The sequence below is a fragment of the Pipistrellus kuhlii genome, unplaced genomic scaffold (assembly GCF_014108245.1).
Source record: "Pipistrellus kuhlii isolate mPipKuh1 unplaced genomic scaffold, mPipKuh1.p scaffold_m20_p_4, whole genome shotgun sequence".
NCBI lineage: Eukaryota > Metazoa > Chordata > Mammalia > Chiroptera > Vespertilionidae > Pipistrellus > Pipistrellus kuhlii.
This window is the reverse complement of record NW_023425540.1, coordinates 40,578,432-40,605,612: the sequence shown is the minus strand read 5'-3', so window position 1 is coordinate 40,605,612 and position 27,181 is coordinate 40,578,432. Positions and strand designations below refer to the sequence as shown.

The 27,181-nt window shown below is 37.4% G+C and overlaps 1 protein-coding gene across 4 annotated transcripts in view; it reads right to left on the bottom strand.

The window, feature by feature from the left end:
* The window catches only part of VCAN (versican), a 102,794-nt gene that overhangs the window by 51,043 nt on the left and 24,570 nt on the right, over positions 1–27,181 (bottom strand). For 2 of the 4 annotated variants that reach the window (XM_045571695.1, XM_036409531.2), the window contains exons 6-7: positions 14,987–15,280; positions 5,308–7,848 (exon numbers count right to left, since the gene is read on the bottom strand). In XM_045571695.1, the coding sequence (XP_045427651.1) occupies positions 5,308–7,848; positions 14,987–15,280 (2,835 nt within the window). The remainder of the gene's footprint in view (positions 1–5,307; positions 7,849–14,986; positions 15,281–27,181) is intronic. The other 2 variants (XM_036409533.2, XM_036409534.2) reach the window with 1 other exon arrangement.

Sequence of the window (27,181 nt, the reverse complement as noted above, 5' to 3'; positions counted from 1 at the left end):
AGTTCTTATTACTTCTATTTTTCCTTTTACTACAGCAAGCAATTTTCCTTCATTACATGCTCTCTTGCTTACTAATTATTTCAAGTTGCCTTCTCAAGTAGTCTATAGATAGTATTATTTTCTTTCCCCTAGCCACATTGTAGCATGACTATTTCAATAACCCTCTAAAATATGTCCTTGAGGGTGGGTATGAAGAGATAGGCAGAGAATGTTTTATCTTCAGGTAGTAAAATGACTCCCCTAAAGAGCAGAGGAAGGGTAAAATCGCAAACTACTGAAATATGATCATTATACTATATTTCATTAAGCTACACAGAGTTATACATTAGTACATTTCCTTTTCCTGTTCTCAATTTAGAAAAGTCAACTTTCAGAAACCTAGTATATGCATCATATGGTCAAAGCGACAACATTGTCCTGTGAGAGACTGGGAATGCTGTGGTACAATGCCCAACAGTGAGGACACTAGAGGTCAGTTGAGGTGGTGTATACCAATTATACGTGTGCACAAGCAGGTCTGGGTATAATACCATGACACAATAAGTCAAATGTTCATGGACATAGATGCTGAAACATAATTAAACTTTCCCTCTCCCTCCAGGGATTCTTTCCAGTTTAAAATCTCATACTTAAAATTCTAGCAAGTATTTAGAAGGTTCTTCATAATTTATTTTCTTCTCAAGAATAAAATTACTCTTTTGAAGAATAAATATAGTCTTCTTGTTAATAGCTAGATGTTTCCCTCCGAATTCATATTCAAAGGTATAGACACTGGCAAATCTCTCTAAGGAACATCATTTTTAATGCAATAAAGTAGATTTTCGGTTGTCCACATGACGCCTTAGGATGAATGTTTTACATTTTTCTATCACTTCCATTATGTTGTAAAAAAAAAAAAAAAAATTCGAAGCACTTCAATATAAATGAAAAAATGTACAACAGTTTTCACCAAAACACATCACCATCCTTACAGCCCCCCAACTAGGGTCATTCTTATCATCATTCCATCCATAAAAGCACTGAATAACCAATTATTTTTTTGTACTTGACAAACCAATCTAAAATGATCACTTTTTTAAAAACATAAAATTTTCAGCTTTATCTTATTACAATGAAACCTCAGACAATATTTCTTTTATCCCCATTGCTCCTCTCCCCATGCACGTCTGTCCCACCAACCCACCCCCCTCCAAAAAAGTGCTGAACACTGTCTGGGCCTGTGAATACATTTTTTATTCATCGCACAAATGAATGATCTAAGAGCTATTAAGAAAGAAGAATGTAATCCCTGTGTAGAAAACTGGAGGGTTTCCTTGACAACAACAAAAAGACAGCAGGGAATGCCCATGTGTTCTATGAATATGCAAGGAGAGGCTAGGCCCAGTACCTGCAAAAATTCATAAAGAATTCAGAAAAAGCTCTTTTTCTCTGTAAAAAAAAAAATAAAAAAAAAATGGAATTGGTAGTTATGAAAGTCATAAGCCCTTTTTTCACACACGAAAAAGCTAATGAACTGTATGTGCCAGCCCTATAGAATCAAAACTATATTCAAATACTATATTATAAGGGCTACAGCTGCTTCTGATCGGCACCCTCCCAGCATCACCCACACAGACACTGTCCTTAGAGGATTAAGATGCTAACAAGCTCCTGCAGTCGAGCAGATACTGCCGTTTAATTACAGTTGGCTCCCCGAGGTATAAAGCATATTGAGTTTTAACTGGCTTTTTATCTATTTAGTACAAGACAGTCTACATTTTCCTATATTTAGAAGTTTAGCAAAAGTAATTCCTACAGCGGAGAGGTGGCTGATTTGTGCCACGTGGTTCTCTTGTGCCAGTCACTGTGCTTGCAACAGCGTTCTCATGGGAGTCACTTCTGAGCAAGATAAGCAATAGGTAAGCATGACTTTCAACAGGGAAACCGAGCAAAGAAAGTTCTGATTTAGTGGCAAAATTATCTTACTTAATATCTCATTGATTTTTGACATCATTACATTAATCATTTTATATATCTTGATATCTATATCATTTTAGTTTCATACTGGCTTTACACTTGCCTTACACTCAGATTTAGAATTATATAAATGATAAAATGAGAAGAAAAAAACCATATGGCAAGACAAATAAGATCAAGCTGGCCTGACAAATAGTATGTAGTTTATATGCACTTGTTTAAAAACAAAACAAAACACTAATAAGCCACCTAGTTTAAGGCTATCACTGTGAGCATCTGCATAATCATGTTTGCATATGTCCAAGGTATTTTTGATTTAAAGATACCAGTATATCATTGCTTTAAAAAACATTCACAGTTGTTACACCAACTTGTGACATTTCATATGATTTAGGGGGGGAAAGCATTCTTTAAAAAATAAATAAAAGCCCAGAATTGAAGGAACTCTTCCTACACCATTAAACCCCATAAACTTCATACATGTTCACAAAGAAAACCTTTTAATCATTTTTCAAAATGCAGGTGTGCAAATTACTCCTGAAATAGACAGGAGTCATGTTTTCAGTATCCCCCAAACCACTGTTAAATACACCCCATAGCATTTTTCAGCTCATAAAACTTTTATGAGCTGAAAAGTTCCTTCAGATTTTTTAACTGCTAACTCTAGCTGCCCTCTGGCAACAGCACCCTACGTTGCCATTAAGATCCATTTGAACAAATATAACATAAACATGTCCTGAGTAGCATGTTTTGTTTCATAGTAGTAAAAAATATATATAAAGATTTATAAGATTTGCTGAGTGCAGAGAAAAATTATGAATGTCTTGGTTGAGTGTAGCATGGGTGGTATTTTTGCTTACTTGGATATACAGTATACATAGAGATTGAGTCTATGTTTGTGAATAGATTTATACAAGTTCATACATAGACCAAGGATTTTCCAGTCTGGAAAAAGGTGCCTTGATACATAAAAAAGGGTTGCTTTTTTTAGGCGCGAATGTATTTTTTTTCTTTGTTAACGTACACCTGCCTTAGAACTCATTAATTTAACATCTGCTTTAGGGCTTTCCCTTGCCAAAGTTCAAAATGCTTGAAAAATTAAGTTTCTCATAGGAAACAAATAAAAGTAAGCAGTTGTATCTGAGCTAACCTCATTGTCTTAATAAGGCCATAAATAATGCTTTTAGTCATAAAGAGAATGGCATATATAAACTCTACAAAAATAATAAAGGGGGGGAGAGGGAGGAAGAGAGAGGGAGGGAGCAAACTAGGTAGATGTAGGCTTACCCCACGCACCCGCCCATCCACGCTGACCCTGAAATCCTGTCCTGATGAAGGTAGCCACCGCATCTCTTTCCCCAGAGTTTCCTGACCATTTATTCTCAGTGCTGAACAAAAATTAATTTTAAGACAAATCTTGGTCCTATGCTTTAAACGTGGAAGAAAGAAAAGGAACATCGAGTCATGTCTCCCAGACTCAGCTAAATTAAGTTCACTAGTCAAATATAAATATGCACCTTTGTATAAATGGCTGCTGGTGAGGTTACTAGACCCTCCATTTCGAGTAACTGTTTATAGACTTAGATTTTTTTTTTTTTTTTGCAACTGCCAATTCTTCCAGGGAGATAGGGTTTCACTTTTCCATTTTTGTAATATGATCACTCTAACTTTAACAGTTTCCCATTTAGAAGACTTTTTAAATGTAGAACATTCTTTACTGTTTTCTAGATGATTTGATTCAATTTAATAATCTCCACTAACAAAAAAGAAATATAAATTTGGAAAAACTGCTGTGTAGTCAGTCATTCACTAAGTGCTGGCAGTAGCTCCTTTTCATTTCTCTTCCCTTTCTATTCATACCTTCTTTTCAGCTTTCCAAGCTGCTAACAGCAATCCTCCTTCCCTCTACTTGGCATCTCCTCTTCGCTCTCCAACTCCAGTTCCCAGAGGCAGGAAAGGCATGTGGGAAAAAGCTACGACCTCCAAGAAACAGCATTGTCACTAGGCAGATAATGCTCCAATCCTGGCCTCTTTCAACTGTATTAGAAAGTGAAGATTAACTTCAAAACTCTGGGAATGTATTCCCTTCTCTCCTATTTACTGTCCCGGCAAGAGTTTGCACACTGAGAGAATTCTGGACAGCAGAGCTGTGAAGACGGTAGACCTGTAAAATCTCCATCTACAGAGCTGATGTGACCACAGAGCGACCTGTTTGTTCCCCAAAAGTGCCATCTAATGAAGATAGACTCACTCTTAAGAAAAAATAACACCTTGAGGGGACTCTCTCAAGAGTAAGAGAACACACCACATTCTTCTAGTCTGACTTCCCAGGGCCATGTCAAAGAAAAACAAGTAGCTATTCATTTCATTCACATATTAGCACTAGAATATAGTAACTTGACTAAAATCAAGGATCTTGACTCCTAACTTAGAAAGAGACAAACTTGATCTATTGAACTGTGTAGTAGTCTAAAATCAGCTTACCAAAATTAAAAGATGATATGGTTTTTAAAAAGGAGCACCTATGTTTGATAATGAAAATTGCAAGTATTAATCAATGTAAAAAACAAACAAACAGCTTTTAAACATTTTCCCAGAGAAATAAATAAGGCATTCCTACAGATGAAACAATTAAATCATAAAATAATAAAACAATAACCTGGTTTTAGGAAACAGAGATAACACTGCCATAGCCACCTTCTGAAATAATATTTGATACAATGAGTTATAGCAATTCCTACAACTGAGCCAGATTGTATTTGTTCTAAATATTTAAAGCCTCATTAAAATGCCCAAGGACAATAACTTAAAGACATTTGGAACTTGCATGAAATAACATTTAAGCAGCAGACTTTTACTCACCCCTCAAGTCATAAAACAAAGAAAACCCATAGCAAACCTTTAGGTGTCTTTTTGTCAGGCCTAGAATGCAAAAAGGGTTTTAGCTGTCCACAATGTAAGTACTGAAGGTTAATATAGTTAAAGACCAATGGAATGTTAACACAGTCTAGTACTACATTGAGTGGTAATGCATGGAAAGACACTGAAATTAACACACTTTGTTCTGCATGTTCTGAAGTGATGTCACGGAATGATTTGGTTATATTAGATGACAAAGCAGGGCTTCTTATAACCTTTAAAATACAATTGTATCTAACATTCTTCCAAACTCTTTAACATATTCTTCCAATGCTTGTACAAACATGTGAAGCTAAAACACAGAACTTTTTCACACTCCAGTTATCTTCTAATGGCAGCATTTGGTAAGTTGACTGTTTTTCCCCCCAAAATACATTTTCAAGATAAAATGCTGATTGCCTTGACTGGTATGTCTAAAAAGCAAAGACTTACCTGTCTTGTTTTCTCTGACCTCAATAATGTAAATATTTATGTCAGAGTGGAATTTTGTCCCCGTTGGGGGTTCTGGAGTGGAAAGTGCCTGAGGACCCAAGGCCTCTTTGCCTTCCACAGTGGGTGGCCTCGCTGGCTGTGTGACAGAAGGAGGACTTGACGTTGTGAAATACTCTCTATCGATATCGGTTTCTGTTTCCTTATCCTCAAGGGTAGTGGTAGGAACACGTGCTGTTGATTCTGCAAGGATTACCATGCCACCGGTTGTCTCTGCACCGGGTTCTCTGTCGATGAGGGGCGGTTCCTCAGTGGGTGCTGAAGAGGGCTTCACTGCTGAAGTTGTGTGAAGTCTGTCTACTGAGCTGAAGGCAGTAGTCATCTCACTTGGAACTGTGGCTTTAATTGTTGAAAATTCTGGGAGTGCTGTGACTTTGGGCTTCTCGAATAATTCTGAACCTAACTCAATATAATCTCTTTCCTCAGTAGTGGCTTCTTCTTCTGTTTCATATTTTTGTTCAACCCCAGGACTTAAAAATACTGTTGGCCCCATGCTTGGTGTTAGCCTTACCACTTCATCTGTTTTCGCTTTGTGCTCAGTGTCAGCACCAGGTAGATAAGACAGAGTGTACTCAACTTTCCCAATTGGAGTTGTTTCTAAAATTGGGACTCTCTCAGAACTCGTCACCCATCGGTCTTCAGCAGCAGTGTATGCTGACCCGTCACTTTCGTGTTTATCCAAAGGCGGTGCTGCCTCCTTGGCTGTGCCAGCTGCAGAACCAAGGGCAGGGACTGGTTTTTCTGAAGTCTGATCTTCCCAAGGAAATTCTTCCCGAGTGGTTCTCTGTGCAATTTCTGTTGTCGTTCTTATAGTTTTAGGAGAAATTGTTGCTTCCAGGTGAGTCTGATCAATGGCACGGATGTCTTGAGAGGGCTCACCTAGAACTTCACCTTCTGAGGGCACAGAAGGTACCAACACTCCCCATTCTGCCTTGGGACTTACAGAAAGAAGAACAGTATGGGAAGTGCTCACATAAGTAGACTCCTGGGTGCTACTATAATGAACGAATGTTGATCCTTCCATATCTGAAGTGTGTGCAAACTGAGGGGCAGTAGACACAGGCTCAGAGACATCCATATCTTCTGCTTTAGCCAAAGCACTTCCTTCTACAGTTGCATGAGCAGCTCGATCTTCCATGCTTGTGACAGGGGGAACTCTTTCTTCAGCTGTAGACTTTTCTGTAATGCCAGTTGATGTAGTTGGCTGAAATCTAATTGTGAATTTCCCACGGTCTGTGGATTCTTCTTCAGTAAACTTCTCTAATGGCATTTGAGTACTATCTGGGACAAGATTAAACTCATCTCCTTCATCCTTAGTAAAACCTGGGGTTTCTTTATCCTTTCTACTCACTCCTATAGTGGTGAGTAAGGCCGGGGGCAATTTTGGAGAATGTGCATGTTCTGTGGACTCTAACGACTCTGAGGTTATATTATCTTCATCCCATGACCATTTTGATACAGTGACTACCTCCACACTTGAAGTGCTGTGGGTTGAATGCACTTTTGTCATCCCCTCATCATACTGTGTAGTGTCTTGATAGCCATTTGTTTCTAATCCAATTGGCGTTCTTGTAAAGTCTTCCTCCACATCTCTTGCCCCTGTTGGCACAACGCTTAGCTTTGCTGTTGTCAGTGTTGGTGAATCAAAGGATTTGGTCGTTTCTACCAAAGGCTCTGAGGAAGCTGTAGAGAACGTCATTTCAGAGAAGTCTTCTTCCTCTATTTTTCCTATAAATGGGTCGATGGTGACCTTTTCCTGTATTTCATCATTGGTATAAGTACCTGTTCTCAATGCTGGTATTAGTTGACTGGGGGTGGTGTCTTCTGAAGTCTTTGACACTGTAATGACTTCAGGTATTTGGCTGAAGACCAAGGTGCTATGGCCAGATCTAACTGTAGATGTTCTGTCTTCACCACCATCACCAGCTTCTCCCAAGGTGAAATAGCGGGTTGTGGTCACTAATTCAGAAGCAGTGCTTACTCTTTTCTTTTCAGTTTTGGGTTCCATTGTAGATACAAAAGGTGTTTCAGTTACAGAGAATCCTGTGGAAGGAATGTGCTTTGAGATTTCCATAGCAGTTACCAAGGGACCCACTTCTATTTGTTCAATTTGTGTAACTGATTCTTGTGTTGGCATATATTCCATGATATCATTCCATGAATCAGTAGCATGACGGGAGGTGGCAGTTGTACTCTGGGGCACTTCTTCCTTAATTTCAGATATGGTTCTCCCAGGAGGTGTGGGTGGATCAGTGGCTAATCTGTGTGTGACCACTGGAGACTGAGCAGTGGATTTCTGCTCAAAACTGGCTATGTTTCCCACAGCAGGGAACTTAGCTGTAATGACAGGTAAGTCAGTGGGTAAGGGGGTGATTGGTGTAGTTCTGTCAGGTACTGTTTGCAGTTCTTTGGATAAACTGTGTGATGCAGTTTCTGTAAGGATATTCATATCGATGGTTGTAGTTTCTGATATATTCTGTTTGGCTAGAAAATAATTTCAAAGAGTTGATTAGACAAGGCACTAATAAAAAGTTGCACTCCAGTGTTTGTTAAATGCTGCTGTGTATTTTGGGGTGACCCAAATGTGTTCTGTGGTGGAGGGGAATCTAAAAACTATACTTAAATGAACCCAAAGGCAACTGAACATTTAATAGTCACCAATTGTTTTAGAGTGTAAGGGTTATCACTGCTTTTACCCAGAGGGTGAATGGTTCTTGGTTAAAGAAAAATGAGTGCTATCTGGTTTTAAAATACAGAGATGTCCAAAAAAAAAAATACATGAATGCAGAGTTTGGAAGTAGTAGATAGATGATTTATCAAAAACTACAGCAGCAACTTGAAGCTTAGTAGGAGAACTTAATGTTACTCTTCTGGAAGCTTCTATACCCAGCCTCCAGGTTTCTCTCTTCTTCTCCGGCTGCACAGTGACTCAGGAGAGAGGGAGTGCCTCAGATTGCAAAACAACCAAAAGTCACATCAAATGTCCCCAAGTTACACATAAACTATCACATTGTCCATAATGCGGACGAGTTTCATAAAAACAGGATATTAAACTCTTAAAACCACTCTTCCCTTGATTCCAGGTGTTGGACATTTGTCTTCCTCCTCCTTTCAACTCTAGCAGAGCCTCGTTCTAATAAACAATAAAATGTTTTTGGCAGAGGCTACTTGGCGTTTGTTGTATTTCTACATTTTGTTCTAATGTTCTACACAATGTGCTTGTAACATTTAAACCCTGGTCTTAGTTCCAGGGTTACTTTGGCATGAAACACAAATGTAGAACAGGAAGTAAAGTACCCACATGTTATATTTTAGGTCTGTAATTACAAATCACTGGAAACAACTCTGAGCATCAGAAAGAATAGGCTCGGGCAATAAAAAGTAACATGTCATCAGAAAACGCTAAGTTAGAAAGCATCCAGATTTACAGAGAGTGGCTTGGCCTGCTTAAAGACATTTAAATTGTGAGTAACAGCGACAGTGTTGGAGACAGGATTCCTTCTTAACATAGAGGGAAAGCAGCAGCTTAATACAGAAAGATTCTGAGTTGCATTAGCAGGTATGGCTCAGTGGATAGGGTGTCGTGTCAGCCTGCAGGTTTAATTCAAGTCAAGGTCGCATGCCGGGGTTGTGGACTCGATCCCCAGTAGGGGGCATGCAGGAGGCAGCCAATCAAAGATTTTCTCTCATCATTGATATTTCTATCTCTCCCTCTCTCCCTTCTTCTCTGAAATTGATCAAATATATTTGATTAAAAAAAAAGAAAGATTAGATTCTGGGTTATTTGTGTGCTGTTTGTTAGTTCAAAGTCAGACTTTCAAAAGTCAAAAATTAGTTGCCACTATACTCAGAAAGAACTGTTCTGAGGAAACCTTAGTCATTGGTTTGCTATATTTTGTACAACTTAAAGCTAGTTGTATGGGTAATGCCTGTTCCCCCTGATAAGAGTTGTAATATCTGTAGTATTTATAATATCTTGTGCCTTACTCTTAATCCTAAAACAGGAGTCCTTGGAAAATGAAATTGTATATCTTTGGGCTCCATCTAGTCTGTCAAAATGTAATGATATTAAATCAGTGCAATTGTTCTAATACTAGAATGGTAAATACATGTCATTATATATGTGCCCAAAATATAAAATGTACAGCACAGAAAGTAAGCTTTAATATAAGCTATATACTGTGAGTGATTATGATGTGACATGTGGGTCTGCAACTGTAACAAACATAAGGGGAATGCTAATAACGGGGGAGGTGTGCCTGTGGGGGCGGGGGTAGATGGGAAATCACTGCATTGCCTACTCAATTTTGCTGTGAACCTAAAACTGCTCTAAAAAGTATTCTATTTTTAAAATTTCATGATAAAATGATGTCTTTTTGTTTAAATCGAACTTCAGCTATAATAGCCCAGATTAATCAACTTCATAATAAAAACTTGGTGACTATATTACAGTGCATTTAAACAATCTTTAAAGTCTGTATCCTCCTATAGTAAAACAAAACTAACTTTAAAAACAGAATTGAACTCTGCAAAATATATGAAATATCCTTTTTCTCCTTTCCTTTTTTTTTTTTTTTAAAGATTAGCTCTTTCTAAATTCATTTATTAGAAGAAGCTTTAATCTATTTTGATTGACATGAGCGACTTAAGGAGCCAAAGCGTGGTTGACTATTTTTCTTTTGATTCAATTCTCTGTAGCCTCTGAAATTCCATCACTGTTACCTCATTTAACTGCTAAATATCATTTTTGTCTTATAACCACATTCTTTGGGAAAATAGTAAAATGTACATTCAAAGAAAGTTACCATGGAAACATAATAAAAACACTTATACTACACTGCATATTAGAAAAAAATTAATCATATTATTAACAACAGAAAAAGGAAATTTTGCTTTTTCCTCTGAGTATTTCATGGCTGATGAGATTACTTTTACAAGAGGTGATAACTGCATTAGGGCCAAACAGAGCCTGTGAATCTGGTCTCCTTAGGTTCCAACCCTAGCTCTGTTCTAGCAACTTCTACAATGCTATGAAAAACACTTTGGCAGTGTTTGAAAATGAAGGACTCATTTAAAAAATTAGCTATGTCATTGTCAATTAGGACGATACCATTTGGTGTTGGCTTCATTTAAGTCTGGAACACAGTGAAGAGAGTCTGAGAGAATCTCCCCTACAAAGCCAGGATTTATGTGATTTTTAAAAAGAAAAAGGTTTTCAATAATTTTAGAGCCCTGTTAAAATGTCTGCTTATAATTATCTTAATTAATTATACTACTTGGAATGGAAAACCTCAGACTTCCTTTTTGGGGTTGGGTAGATTTTTCATCAGTGTAACAGCCGGTTCCCATCATAACTCAGCATAGCTCCTCTTCTGGGCCATTTGTTTCAACCACTTGCCCCACCCCCCAAAAAAATCTCTTTTTAAAAATGCAAATATCTTTGAAGAAGGTTGAAAGTGTCACTGTATGAATGGCGATCATTATGAAGGTGAGAACACAGCTCTGGGCTATCCTTTCAGTGTCATTCCAGAAGCACTCATATGGAGACGTTTACGTCTTGGAAAACTACCAGCGTCCCCTCGGCTTCATTGCCAGGGGAGCCAACAGAAACCAGCATGCTTCTCTTCCCACAAAAGCTCCTTTCCAACCTTGCAGCTGTCTACCACACAGACGTTTCACATCACTGTCCTGACGGCATTTTATGTTCTATGGACTCTCTTCTCCATGCCTCTGTGGGGAGACATCTGGCAGATTTTTCTAATAAAATATAAGAACCCTATTACCAGTGTGATAGTCAATTTAACTCATACCCATTAGCCTACATTATAAGGAAAAGACTAGCTTCAAATTAGTTCTTCTAGATTAAATGTTTTATACAGAAATAACTATTTAAACATTGGAATCACAAATAAAGTAGATTCTCAGTGAGTTGATTCTATGTAACAGTTGGGGGGGAAAGTAAAGGTGGAAACAATGAGATTAAAATGCAAAACTTTTTAAAAAGCTTTATAAGTGAGTGAATGCTAACATGTTTAAATTCAATAAACAGAAAACATGTTAAACATATCAATAAGGGAAGAATACGTTTTGGTGCCTATACTCATTATGATCTAGGTCACACAAAAAATAAGCTGACCAAAGGTTAGAAGGGCAGGCCAAATTTAAAAGTAAATAAATATTGGGCCTGGCTGGAGTGTCGGCCAGTGGACCAAAGAGTTAGGTTTGATACTGGTCAAGAGCACATACCTCGGTTGCAGGCTCAATCCTAAATCCCCAGTCTGTGCACATGTGGGAGGCGACCAATCTATGTCTCTCTCACATTGCTGTTTTTCTCTCTCTCTCCCACTCCTCCCTACCCCTCCATTCTCTCTAAAACGATCAATGAAAAAAAAATATCCTTGGGTGAGGATTTATAAAAATAAAAGTAAACAAATATGGAAGAAATAGCATATGAAGTGATGGGTACTTATCTAGCCTTCTTTAGGCCACTAATTTAAGTTCCATAGTTAATCAAACAGATGGCTATAAAAAAATAAATAAATAAATAAATAAGGAGGGCTCAAAGCAAGATCAGATAGATGATTAAAGGCTCAGACACTGAAATTTCAAAACAAGGAAATTATTTCAGTTAAGGAAGAAACTGAGGGACAATTGAACTATGTTCAATAAGAGAAACAGCTGTTATTTAGGTTTTGGTCTCCAATTTAAAAAGGAAAAATGGGCTCTAATTCTAATCCAATGGATTTATATAATTAGAAAAACTATCTGGGTGACGGTAATAAGATATTAGAATGGGTTTTCTAGGAAACATGTTCAACTACCTGTCTAGAGAGCATTAATAACATCAAATGAGAGATTATCATGAGTCTTGAATGCTTTTGATTCATTTAAGTTTGGGGATGTATTGGGTGAGCTTTCAAAGCCCTGTATAACCCTCTAACTTTCACGGAACTCACTGAACTCTGAGGTCAGAGAAAGATCAAAAGTGCACAGTTTAGTTTAATTATTACAGGGGAAAACAAAGGAAAACTTTATTTTTACAACATAAATTTACTTGTATTTAAAATTTATTTGACAAGAATAGATTCTAACTATATTTATCACCAGCCATTATTAATGTTCTAATCAATTATTTTTAAAGGAAAAGGAAATTATAGCAAAGTAAGGTTGGGTACTGTTCATTCACCAGGAAATAGCTAAAAAAAAAACACTTCCTACATTTGGTAAAAGTAAACAAAAAATATGGTGATATTTCTACATTCCTCTACCAACCAACCAACTGTACATCTTTGAAATCACTTTTGGAACTGTCACTAGAGCCACAATGCCTACAAAATTTACCCTACAGAATTTAGCCACTACTCAACTATGTGTGAAAAGTGAATGACAGTCAAGTTATTTGAGAATATTTTTAAGATTAATGTGTGTGTGTGTGTGTGGGTGGGTGGGTGTGTGTACACATCTCTATACAGGGTGGGGCAAAAGTAGGTTTATAGCTGTTCATACGGAAAATAATATAATAATCAATAAATAATAATACAATAATTATTAATTATTAATTAATAAATAATAATATTTTAAGTACTCACAACTGTAAACCTACTTCTGCTATACCGTGTATATTAAAAGAATTTTTGAAAAATATATTAGCAATTTGGTAAAGCTGTTGGTATTTCATGTGCTTTAAGAAAGGTTTTTATGTCATGATAACATTCTAAGATTTTTATGCACTGAATAAATTTTGAATATGATAGGGTCTTAAAGGTAGGTAAGAAATAAAGAAGAACCTAGCCTTTAGCTTAGGTTGGACAAAACCCAAAATTTGAACCATTATATTTGCAATATTTGCAAGTTATATATTCCCAAGTTATATATATTCAATTGAATTAGAGAGAAAACAATAGACCTAAACTTTCCAATTTTTTAAAATATTTTCATGTAGAGTTTTAGTAGGTGGTGTTTCTATTTGAATCCAATTAGCTTGTTATTTCATACATTCGTGTGAATTCCTCATTTAAACAAATAATTTAAAACATATCAGGATGGATTATTCGTAGGTACAGACAGGCTTTGGTTTAAATTTACCTCTTGGAGAAAAAAATGTTTAAAAGTTTTCTAGTGCCACAAGAAATATTTGTAATCAAGGAATGTAGTGAAGTTGAAGAATTCTACTCTTTCCCTGATTTAACCTCTCTAACCCCTCTATCCCAACACACACCAATCCAATTTTGTTCCTTAATAATGTCAGTCACAATGTAAAACTGATCATTGAGCCGGAACTACTTGAAAATCACTGTTATGAGAATGTGACTTAAAAGAATGTTTATCTTTCTACTTTTAGGAATAGGTTTTGTCATCATTGTTTGTTTTCCCAAAAATTAGCAAGAAAGACTTTCCTTTCGTTTCAGGGTTTAGAAACCAAAGCTAGTATGTTCAGTGGCTTTTCATTGCCCATTTGTACTGTGCTAATACACAACATGTGGCTTTACCACTCAGAAAGTTGAGGAGATCCAAGCAGAGGCCTCATAGTGGGAGGCAGTAATGTGTGAAATCACACCTTTCAATTGTACCAATATCTATTCTGCCAACTACTCAGATCCCAGCTATCTTTTTGATTGATGAAGAATGCCTGTGTATTTCACTTTAGAAACCAATTACATTAGCTATTTTCTACTCATTTCAGTTACATATTGCTATAACAAGATGTATTAAAAGCTTGGTAAAAAAATTTTTCACTCTATTTCAATATAACATAGCTTAATTCAAGGTCACCCAAATTTTTGGGAGATCTTTGTTTAGCTGTCACAATATACTAGTAGACCTGACAGTAAATACTACCAGATTCTGGATTACTTCCTGGTTTAATTAAACATTCTACAAGTATGATATTATATCATGAAACTACTATTGATAAAATCATTTAAGATCACTTGAAATTTTTAAATAAATATATCATGAATATTGAAAATTGTTATTTAACACCAATTTAAGTAGCAAACCTAATGAAGATAGCAAAAACCATATATTGTATGTCAATACGATTCTAGAGAATTATTATAAGACACATTTCCCTTACTTGAAACAAAATGGGATAAAAGAAGATTTTAATTTATAGCATGGTTCATTTTCAGACATTAATTGAATGCTATGATTATCTACATCAGTTCCAAGTACTCACCTGCAATTACTGAAATTTCAGTTCTCCACCATTTCAAAGAAAGACATACCAAACAAAGACAAAATAAACAGACTCAAGGTCTCAACTCAGCCACAGTTGGCCTCAGCATTATAGCACCAATTATCTAATTGCATTTAAGGACTGAAATTAATATAAAATAATGACTCATACATGTGTTCTGTGGTGCAATGGGGCACCATTAAGACCTTAACTTGACATTTCTTCATCCCCTTTAAAAAATCATTTGTCTAACTCCCCGATGTTTTAACCCTGTCAGTGCTGTTCCATTTGCATGCTATGCTTTTGAGCATTACTGTACTGCTTCCATTTCATGCACACACTGCAAGATATGGGATCCATCCCATTGGCTAGGTGAACATCAATGCATGCCTTCGAAGTATGTTTTTAAAGTCTGTAACTTTTAAAAAGGTATCAAACACTTACGTTTAAAGCAGTAGGCATCAAATCTGCTATCAGGGGAAGGGAAGCCTGTCTGGTTCTCAAAACGATACAGGGTTCTCACCCCAAGTAAACCACCTCCACACTGGGCCTTGGCCACAGTCACAGGGTGGCGAACGCTGGCATCCATCAGCCACCCGTAATCGCACTGGTCAAAGCCATTCCTCCACGCCGCGTGGAGCTCCCCCACTGTCGCCAGCCGGGCATCCTGGTTTTCACACTCTTCCTCGGCCTCCTTATAGGAGAACTTATTGGGAGCCGTGATGTGGAACACATCACCTGAAATGAGAAGAGGAGAAAAAGCCCTAAGTTTCATTATTCATTCCTTTACAGTCTAGGGCAGTAGTCGGCAAACTCATTAGTCAACAGAGCCGAATATCAACAGTACAACAATTGAAATTTCTTTTGAGAGCCACATTTTTTAAACTTAAACTTCTTCTAACGTCACTTCTTCAAAATAGACTTGCCCAGGCCGTGGTATTTTGTGAAAGAGTCACACTCAAGGAGCCAAAGAGCCCCATGTGGCTCGAGAGCCGCGGTTTGCCAACCACTGGTTTAAAGTAATGGCAGGGGTGTGGGGAGGGAAGGGAAACATGTAATACTTTCCTATGGCATGGTACCAGCTTCTGACACTTTAAAGCAGCAGACATAACGGTTATTTAATTTTGTTACCATTCACGCATGATAAGAAATAGCATAGCACATAAGGGAAAAGTTTCATATGTACACTTTCGTATCCAATGACTGGATAGGAAAGTGTACATATGAAACTTTTGGCCTATGGGCATGCAGAAGCAGTTATTTGATAACAATGTCATGATCATGAAGATGGACAAACCTTTCCAAGTGGACCTTTGGAGTGTTGTCTAGGAAACGAGTTTCCTCTTTAAGGAAACAGCCAGTGATGTACTTACTAACACTGCACGCTGGGCGGGGAACGCTGTATTGAACTGTCACTGAGGCTGTTTCACTTCGTTTACCCTAAAATCAGTCATTCTCTGACCCTCCTTCTCATGTGCCACTACCATCAAAGCGGATTAACTCCCACCCAATCAACTAACAAAATAAGAAAACCTCTAGGGTTTGAAGTCAGGAAGGGAAAGAAGCAGAGGGGAGTGCCCTTGCCTGCCCTCCTGTCCCAGGCACAGGACTTCAGGGTTTGGCATGGGGGTCATTGCTGCACATGGTCAGAACCAAGACCAAATGGGGACCATTAGCTCCCACTCAGCCACCCAAAGGCACGAAAGGCCCCCCAGGAGGAAGGGGAATCTTTTTTCCAACCTGCTCTGCGCAGGGCAGATACCTTGCAATCTGTCTGCCCAGAGAACTCCTTTCTCCGGTTCTCACAAAGACCCCACACGTTCTAGCTAGCAGGGGCTCTCACGAGATTTGAGAGACTCTTCTATCTGCTTACTGACTAACAACGAAAGAATGAACATTTACTTTGTTCATCCCCGGGCCCAATTAGTGGGGAATATGTTCATTGTCATTTTACGTGCATTAGTAAAATACTCTAGAAATGCCAGTTTCTTATATTGACATTTTCCTTGGATAAACTAACAAACCAATTGGCTGGAATCAATTCAATTCAAATGAAACGATGCTTTCCAGGCTTGACCACAAGTGGCCTTTTAAAAGACAGAGGCAGGATTAGAGAACAGCTAAGCAAATACAGCAGGCAGGAGGGAGAACATAAAATGAAAGGGAGAAGGAGCTAAAATATTGATAGCCCATCATTGTCGCAGCTGTGGATCCTGTTTCCATCTCACTGAGGCCGTGTGCTGAGCCCAGGAGATATTAGACAACAGGGACTTCAGGGCTCTCACAATTTGGATCTTCTTCACCTGAAGATCCATATTGTGAGAGCCCTGAACTTAGCTATAACAAGCAGTTGTTTAAAATGCATAGAGCCATCGCTCTCTCTGTGTGACAGCTTTATAAAACAAGAAAAATCAGTCGTAGGAAAAATAGCCAAATCACACATATCAGCTTTTCTCACTATAAATCTAAAATTGCTACTGATGAAATTCGGCCAAATCCAAATAAGAGCTATTTGAAGAAGAGAAAGAAAAATGACTTCTAGCGGACTGAAAAAAATAAGGTGGGAGGTGATTATGTTTGTCCTTAATGATCTAGTCTAGCAAATTCAAAAATACACTAGCCCAGCTTGCTGTCTCAGTGATTGAGCATTGACCTATTAACCAGGAGGTCGCAGTTCAATTCCTGGTCAGGGCATATGCCAGGGTTGTAGGCTCCATCACAGAAAGGGTGGGGGATAAGGGGGTGAAGGAGAATGCAGGAGGCAGCCAACCAATGATTCTCTCTCATCATTGATGTTTCTACCTCTCTCTCCCTCTCCCTTCCTCTCTGAAATCAATAAAAATATATTTTATCAATCAATAAATTAAAAAAACAGTATAAGAATATAAGTTCCCCCTGCCTTCCTTCAATATCACTCTCCTTAGTAAGGTTTAAGAGCATAAGGGTCACAATGCCAGTTACAGAGTACGCATTCCGCCTATTTGTTAAATAAGTGCCATTTCAAGTTCTCGTTAAGGAACAAGGTGCTCTTTCTCTCCTCTCCTTCCCAAGCAGCACATTAACTAAGGCTAATCCTGCGGCAGGGCTGCGGGGAGCTGCTGTCTGGGCAGGTGATTGATCTCACCTATGGGTTTGGCTCAGAGCTACAGGGGGGAAGGCAGACGGAGAGGCTGGTCTGAGCTGCCCTGAGCAACCTGGTTCACTTTGCATTACACTTGCAGTAAGCCTGAAAGGAATGCAAGTGTGAAAGAGGGCAGCGTGCCAGCCCACTTCCCTCCGAGGTGGGATGCCTGGCTCTGTTATTACAGCTGGCGTATCATTTGTGCTGCCTTCGTTTCCTGCAGGGCCAGGGGCTTCTACTCTGAGGCCAGACTACTGTTCCTCTTAGGTAACAGGAGTGGTCAGCCAACCAGAGCAGGGCCACCAAATATAATTAATTGAGTCAAACTGTTTCTCCAAACAGCTATGTTAGTCGATCTGTTAGGGGAAATCAACTTCTCCAAAGGTGGCCAGACCAAAGGGCTAATGAAGAAGAATGACGGCATGATCTCAGGGGTAACTGGTTTCCCCGTCTCAAACAGCATCAGTGTTTGGGGTATGAAAGGAAAGAAAGGTTTCAGAAGGGGATGGCAGGTTAAAAGGAGAATTCTCTTATTATTATTATTATTATTATTATTATTATTTCATAAAAGTCTACTTAATGAAACTATATAGAAACTCTTGTTAAATCTGACTTTATGTCAAAATAATAATTATATAATTCTTTTTTTTTTGAGGATACAATTTCCATCTACCTATCCAATACCCATAAAATAAAAATTGTATGCATTTAATTGAATTTTGTTATTCCTTACAGCCACTTTTTTTATTTTTATTTTTCAACCTTTAAAAATGAAATTTTAAAAATATATATTGAAAGATACATTGCCATTGGGTTTCATGTATCTCACACAAAAAAAGAGGAAGGTTTAACTGGCACTGAGTTTACTTTAAGGTGAGAATTAATATATGCCCTAATGGTAGTTTCATTTCAAAATAATATTAAAAAAAAACATTTCCTTTAACTCAACTCCAAAAAAATAAATATCTAAGACTCCTAAATCATAATTGCTTAACAAGAACATTACCTTGCCCACTTAAAAAAACCAATGATATAGTGAGGTATCCACATTATAGAATTATCTTGCTATAACTTGATATTCTTATGATTAATACTAAATCAATATTCAAAGTGATAAATCCAAGTGTCCAAACTATTAAGGCCAGGACATTTTGTGCTTTTCTAAAATATGCCAGACCCTCTTGGCATCAGTTTCATTCTAAAACTTAAACCACACACACACACACACACACACACAAACACACACTCAAGTAAATCAATGGATAATGCACAGATAGCAGTAACTGAACTAATTTATATTACTAAGAGTTCTGGATTTCTAAGTCATCTATAACTTTCTGTCAAGTTTTTTGTGTGTGATTTTATTCATTAGATGCCTGAATTTGCTTAGATAACCCTTTGACGTTGCATGATTTTTATCTAACATAATGCAAATGTAGATGACCTGCTGTTTAAGTCAGAAATAATCTATTAAAAACTTGTTGCTGAAGATGTAGATCGGGAATATTGTTAACCTACAGTTTAAATTCTAAGAACATAACTTCCAAAAATGTCTTCCACAGAAAACTGGTGAGCTTTGACCTGTAACTAGGTATTCCAAAATGAAAAGTGCCATGCACAATTGCATTTAGAAAAACAAATACAAGTCATTTGACAGGTTTCATTTAAAATGCTACAGTATTAATTGGGAGACCCATGCCATTTGACCAGGTAATTCTTTTTTTCACAGAATACTACTCAATAGTCCATGATCTGTCTCATGCAGTAGTTGAAAAACATTGCTCTAGAAACATATGTGTTTCCATGAAGAGGAACCTCAATTGATCCATAACTATAACTTAGTTATAAATCTGGTTGCCTATCTGTCAACCTGCTCAAGATGGGAGCAGAGTAAGTGGATCAGGTAACCACACACAATCAAAGCAGGAAACAAAGAAACTGAGGGGAGTACAAAGCGAAGGGCATATTAAGTCCATTGCCTCCCAGGGTTGCTTCAAAGACTGCAAGTGAGCAAAGCTGGGGGTGGGGGCAAGGCACTGGGGCGGAGTGGTGATGAAGCCTCTAAGACAGCTTTAAAGCCAAACACAGAAGAAACTCATTTTCTAAAAAGAAGATCTTTCTGCAAAAATCAAAACAAGATACAACCAATAAAAGCATTAGACTTTCTCCTCTATAATAAACCATTGGCACATCTTTCCATACCAAATCACACACACACACACACACACACACACACACACACAAAAAAAAAAAATGCAGGTTGTGGGCTAATACTGACTGCTTTTATACAGTCAAAATATTAAGATTTTCAAAAATTTTATTCATCTACTTTCAGTGTTTAAGTCCATAGTCAGAAATTATATACAGCTCAAATTATATGTTCTAAACTACAGCACAGTGAAATGGAATTAGACAGATATTAAGTCTGGGTCCGTAACAATAAAGTAACTCCTGTCTTGGCCCAAAAATGAATGAGCACAAGAGGATGCATGAAGAAATAAAAATCTAAGGTCCAGAGGCAAAGCCAATTCAGAGACCAATGAATAAGAGAAAGAGAAAGCAAACATCTGAGAGGCAAGTAAAGCAACTCACCACCTTTGCTTAATTTCTCTCCAGCATGACTTAATTGGCCATGTTGTGTAAATTCCTACCCTAAGGGTATCTTAAAGGCACCTTTTTGCCTCTGATGTAGGCAATAAACGTTCCCTCTGAGTTTTTATCCCAGTACCACCTGCAGAGCGAGAAGGGGGGACTTTCTGTGAAAGAAAATCCTGCTTTATTAGCACAAGACAAGGCTGTGTTCTGTGTCTACACCTGAATACTTATAACTAAACAATTTCATGTTATTTTGGATTTACTAGATAATTGCCTTTTGAAAGGAAGCAACACTTTCATAAGTTGAACCCACCATTAAGTTCCAGAAGCGACCTCATCAAAGCAGCTAACACCTATAGAACACTTTTACAAAATCTGTAACTGGAGTACAGATTTGGAACATATCTCTAAACGTTGTCTACCTATGAGATAATATTTCATTTTCCTCTGGATACAGAGAGCAAATAAAATGTCAGAAAAGAAATACAAAAAATATATTTTGTAAGTAAGAATTCATCCAGGTGTAAACATATGCATTCATATTAATATACATAAAGTATAATGTAGAACAGAAGCTTTCACACACAGACAATTTGCATATTTCATATAAAACATATGTGCAGTATTCTTAACCCATACTTTTCCACATTTTCTAATAAAATACTGTGACTCTGAATTACTCCCCTTATTTCAACTTTCCAGGGATATCCTGGGAGAAACTGGAAGACATTGCTGCTGAGACATTAATATCTGTTGACTCCCACAAACTCAATTCATCTTAATCATAGGAATTAGCATCATCAGAATCATTAAATGTTAGGGGGGGAAAAAAGACACACTTTAATTTGACAACTAACTGCTCTAAGACCCCCTAGAAATTTGACCACGCATATTCTTTTTCAGCACTTCTGATTGCTACATGAAAAGCTGTTTCCTGGCCAACTCAAAAATTACACATACTGAAAGGGCAAGCAGTGATAACAAACAAATCAAAACATAAAAAGTGGCACACACTGTTCAAAAGTATGAGTTTATACCCAGGAGTAAAACAGGCCAGGTTTTAGCAAAAGTGAGATAGCCTCTCTCCTCTGCTGACAATCCCTTGTGGTCACTCACAAGGTGAAAGGGGGAGTTGGCATTAGCAGACAGATAATACTCAATTCTTTCCTGGCCTGAAGCTGAGAGGCTGCTTTCTATGGCAGTCCAAGCTGAGACCTCACCAGTCTTCCAGCTGGATATATTTGCTAGGTAGTGTGATAAATGTTTATGCTTCTTCTGTTTATCTGGGCTCATACGCCTTCTTGCCTGAATTATCTGGTCTGAGACTTAGTTTTTATAAACTAATCATGAGTCCCTTTGTCCATCTGAGAACAGAAATCCCTGATTTTTTTTTTTCCAATATAAGGAAGTTCAAGGTTTGTACATTTCCTTGCTATTTGGATCAAAAGGGTATGTAAGTAGTGAATGTATACAAAAGTGCATATGGGGTGAGCTGCAAGTAGTCACATGCAATGAGCTTCTAAATGCCATGCAGTAAAACCACTTACAGTATATGGCAAGTACCTCAATGATAAAAACAATTCAACATAATTATTATTTGCTTTGAAGTTCTGGACTTTTAAGTTTTTTTCAAAGGAGGTTTCCTTTTCTTTTCTTCCTCTTTCTTTCTCTCTGTCTCGTTTTTGCCTGAGTCAACATACACAGATCAAAGCAATGAACGCTAATGCTCATTATCCTCTGGATCATGAAACCCATCCGCTATACATGTTTGGTGAACACCTAACACACACACTATAGAACCTTTCAAGGGCCAATATTTGTAGATGATTCAAGAGCATGTCAATCCCCCTCAGATTTGATCTTCTCACTTTCACAGAGAACACCAACCTTTTGTTAACAGTCACAAGAAAACCTCCGAGTTCCCTCCATTTCTAGTGTTGGGCTGGTGATGTTTTTGATTTGAGGGGCAATGAGACTAGGAAGGTAGGCCAGCACCTTTTCAGCTTCTCCTTTGCTTTAGGCTGAAGCAGAAACATAATGTGGCTTAAAGAGTAGACTTTGGGTTCTGAAATTTGTAACCTCTAATTAATTATTGGAGAATTGTCATTAGTCAACCTTGGTAGCCAGTTAACATTATCTGCATCAGATAACATTCATGGGGGAAAGGGATTCAGGTATTTGTCAATGTGCTACTACACAAGAGCTCATGTGTGTCGATTTGAAGGGCTGAAAGACACAGGAAAGCCCCACTAAATTTTAAACATACCTGTATTTGTATGTTTTCCAGGATGTTATCTCATTCTTTCCCATTGACAGAGCAGTTAAGATTTTAATTAAGGTGAGAAAGAAGTTCTAAAAAAATGTCTGGGTGTCTGAGTCTTCAAAATATATGACAGATTGAACATGTTATTTGGTCTGACAGGCACAGTATAGCTGCAGGCCAACACAGGAGGATCAGCCTTGGTTTTTTGTTTGTTTGTTTGTTTGTTTGTTTGTTTTGTGTGTGTGTTTGTGTGTGTTATGTGTTTTGTTTTGTTTTTAAGTTTCATAGTTGAGAGGTAAATAGCCACTGTATTTTCAAAGAAGCTCTTTGAATTCAGAACTCCAGGAGACCTTGACATCAAAACCTTAAAGCAAATGACTATCATATGCTTTAAGGAGTTTGTCAAGCATTTATACTTTTTTAAATGTAACATTATAAAATGGGAAAAAAACTATTATAGAAAATTCTAAGGATTCCATTAAAGAACTATTAGAACTAATAAATTCAGCAAGGTTACAAGATACCAGATACAATATCAATATATAAAAATCAATTGTATTTCTATACTTGCAACAAACAGAAAAAGAAATGAAGAAAAATTCATTTACATTTGCATCAAAAAGCTAAAATTTTTAGGACTAAATTTAATAAAAATATTGCAAAATTTACACTCTGAAAGCTAAAAACATAATTGAAATAAATTAAAGAAGATCTAATAAATATAGGAAAACATGTTCATGAATCTAAAGAATTAATATTGGTGAGATGGCAATACATCTCAAATGGACCTAGAAATTCAATGCAATCCCTATTAGAATCACAGCTGGCTTCTTTATGGAAATTGACAAACTGATCCTAAAATTAATATGGGAACTAAAGGGACCAGGAATGGCTAAAACAATTTTTAAAAGAAAAGAACACAATTGGTGGTCTCACATTTTTCAATTTCAAAATATACTACAAAGCAATAGTAATTAAGACAATGAGGTACTGACATAGAGATCAATAGAATGGAATGGAGAGTTCAGAAATAAAGCCATATATTTATGATCATTTGATTTTCAAGGGGGTGGCCATTAAATGGGAAATAAATAATCTTTTCAATAGATGGTGCTGGGATAAGTGGACATATACATACAAAATAATGAATTTGGACTCTCAACTCACACCATGTATAAAAATCTGAGAATCTACAGGCAGGAAATCACATAATTTCCAGATTTGATATCCCATTCAACGACATTCAGGCCTTTACCTAAAGTTTTGCTTTTCACATCTACACGAGCTCATACAATAACAAAACAAAAAGGTTATGTTTGATTCTAGGTCAGTCACATGGACGAGATGGAAGCATTAGACAAGTCCAGAGCTATCCTGGATTTTGACACGATGGAGAAGTAGAAAAATCAACCAATAATTCGTGAATAGGTACAAAGGAACCAATCCCAGAGAGGACAGCTCCAGAAAGGGAAATTATTGTGAGAGGCTGGAAAGGAGGAAAGAGGGTCTCTGGGAAGGAATTCTTTCTGAGACATCACAGAAAAGAGTGAGAGGAGATATTTAAAGAGAAAAATTAGTATCATGATGATACAATAAAAGTGAAAAAAATTCGGTGAACAAAGCTTGGCACTTTTTCGAGATATTAAAGAAATGTAAGGGTGGTGGAGGCATTCTCAAAAAAGACAGTTTGGGGAAATACCGTAATTACCACCAAGTATTTCTTGAGTAATTATTATGTATCTATTACGGGAATGGGTCCTTCATTGTGGTTGAAAGTTATAGAGGACATTTCTTGCCAGGAGTTTACAGAAGTTTTGCAGAAATAAAACTAGTAGGTAATATTTTGTGTCTGATGACTATGAAGCAATTAGGGGGTAATTAAAGACCAAAAATATGTGGAACTCGGTCTAAGAAAAGTGGGAGTTCAGAGCCAGGAATCCTTCATGTGAACTGGGAGGGCCAAAGATGGGCTCTTGGAACCAGTGTTGACAGGCACAGGGACAAGCAGAATGTTGGGAAGTCCAGGGGCATACTATGTTCTCTGAGGACCAAAGAAGAGGTGTGGGGAGGAGCAAGCCCAGAGTCTGTAAAGGATATTGTATTCATTTGCATAACTGTGTTATAATCACCACCTTAGAGTAAGAACCAGATTCACTTTCCTCTTTTATAAAGAAATACATGTCAGGATGAACATGGTATTATAAAACAAGAAATAAGAAAAAAACAAAAGGTTGACATCCTGTCAACTAAATATCTTTGGTAATAAGTAACTACATTAAAACAAAATTAATTTTCCTTTTGAACTATCAATAGATTTCATTTTATACTTCACTGGATTTTTCATCAGACCATCTAGAATAATATAGCTTCTAATTTGAAAATTGTACCTTATTTGTAACTGTGTCCGTGTTCCATGACACACATTCTGAATACATCGATATCTCTCATCCTTACTGTCCTCACCACCTCTCTCACTCACACATAGCTACAATATAATATAGGTGGGAATTATACTACCCATGAATATAGCAATTAATATATCTAAGGAAGAATGTTGGCTTTACTTCAAATAATCTTTTATCAATGTGGCACTGAAATACCAGATATAATTTTATATTGTTAATTTTCCACAAGAATGTTTATCAGTGCACAATTTAGCCAGTAGTTTTTACTTCTGAGGGAAGACACATCCTTCAGTAAAAGAAGGAGAGAGGCCTCACAAGAATGGTCTTGCTATCTTCTTACATCATCAGTCACAAAAGTACTCGTTAACCTCCTCACCCTACCAGTCCAATTTCAAGTTAAAAGAGAAAAGCCCAGTGACCCAAAACTGGCGAATTATTTCGAGGGACAGAAAACAAGGATGAAAACATTTCAATTACAACATGTCATTGTAAATATACTGACTATCTCCCAACTTTGTTGAGTTCCTTCTATGGAACAAATAAAAACTTTGTCACTCTGCTAGTACAACCTTCAGTCAGTGCTTGAATTAGTAATTATACTGATTCTTTTATCTTTTCTTCCAACTTTTGTGGACTAAACCAAGAAGGTTCAGATTCTGTTGCTTTGATATAAATACCCAAACTAAATGTATGCAATATTGCACATATAAAATTTCAGCTATCACTATGTGCAGCATCTGTCCCAAGAAACTGTATAAAATACATCTGGGTTACATTCAGGCATAGACTACTTTTACGAATAACAGTTGCCTTCGAAGTGCTGTTTATGGAGGTGGAAAAGAACTCCTGTAGACTGGTAAATCCCTCTGTTTGTAGTGTATATGCACACTCTCAGAGCTACTCTCCCCACAGGGCCCAGTTCCCCTCACACACGAGTTGCAATATCTGAGCAGACAGTGGGGAAGCCAGCTCTCAATGGTTCAGGGTGGCTAAGAATCCCCAGTGGTCCTGTCAAAAGTACCGCAAACAGTATATTTGTAGAGGGCATGGAATTTTTAGGACTCCTGGAGAAATAGAAAGTCCTCTGGTCTCTAAAAAAATGTAAGGAGTCTGTAGCCTTAGAGAGTGGGGTTTCAGTTATCCTGTTCCATCAGGATAAGACTGAAGAATAGACACACAGAGAGACCCTTATGTACTCACAGTGCTACCTAGCACTGTGAGTACATAAGCCTGTTTCTCCATCAAGAGAGGCTGGCTTGTGATCATTTTTTTTAAATATATTTTTATTTATTTCAGAGAGGGGAGAAAGAGAGATAGAAACATCAATGAGAGAGAATCATGAATTGGCTGACTCCTGCACGCCCCCCCACCCTGGGGATTGAGCCTGAAACGTGGGCATGTACCCGGACCTGGAATGGAACTGTGACCTCCGTGTTCATAGGTCAAAGCTCGGTCACTGAGCCAGGCCAGCTAGGCTTGTGATGATTATTCCTGTTTGGATCCGGCCATGGATTTGTACCTGAAAGCCACCATTTCAATGATGTTTGGTAAAGCTGTTTTAGGTAATTAGAACTTATGTATACTTTGATTCAGTTCTAGTTTTACCACCATTCCAGAAATTTTTATAATTATCACTTTGATAGATACTATTCTAAATTAAAACAACAGTGATTTAAAAATTCCACCTTACCGAATTTGGATACAAATTTCCATCTTTCTGAAATAGCAATAGCCAAATTCATTTCCTAGAACTAGATTCTCCTACCAACTTAAAATAAAGGAAGAAAAAACAACAACAACTATGTCATAGTTTGGACATGGATTTTTTTCCTCCTTGTCCCTATATAAAAGGGAACTTTTAGCATCTGAAGTTCTGGTTTAGAAAATACATTTATCAGCCTAAAATTAGAGTTACAATAAGAGTGTTAAGATGCTGGGGAAACACACTTCTTGTAGGCAGCCCCTCTGATTCAAAATTAGTCAGAGCATCAGGAAAATGTAAGTTGCTTCTTTTCAAGCTCTCAGTCTCTAAGTTTGTTTATTCAATTCATAAAATCATAGAATTATAATTTTGGAAGAGACCATGTCCATTGTCTAGTCTAGGGGTGTCTAAATCTAAAATCCAGCCTAAATCGCGGGCAGAATGGTTTACTGAACAGTCATAAACTGTCATTGTGATGGAAACGCAGCGGAGTGCAGTGATGACAGCGCGGTGCGGGCCACATTGCAAGGCCTGGCGGGACGGATTTGGCCCG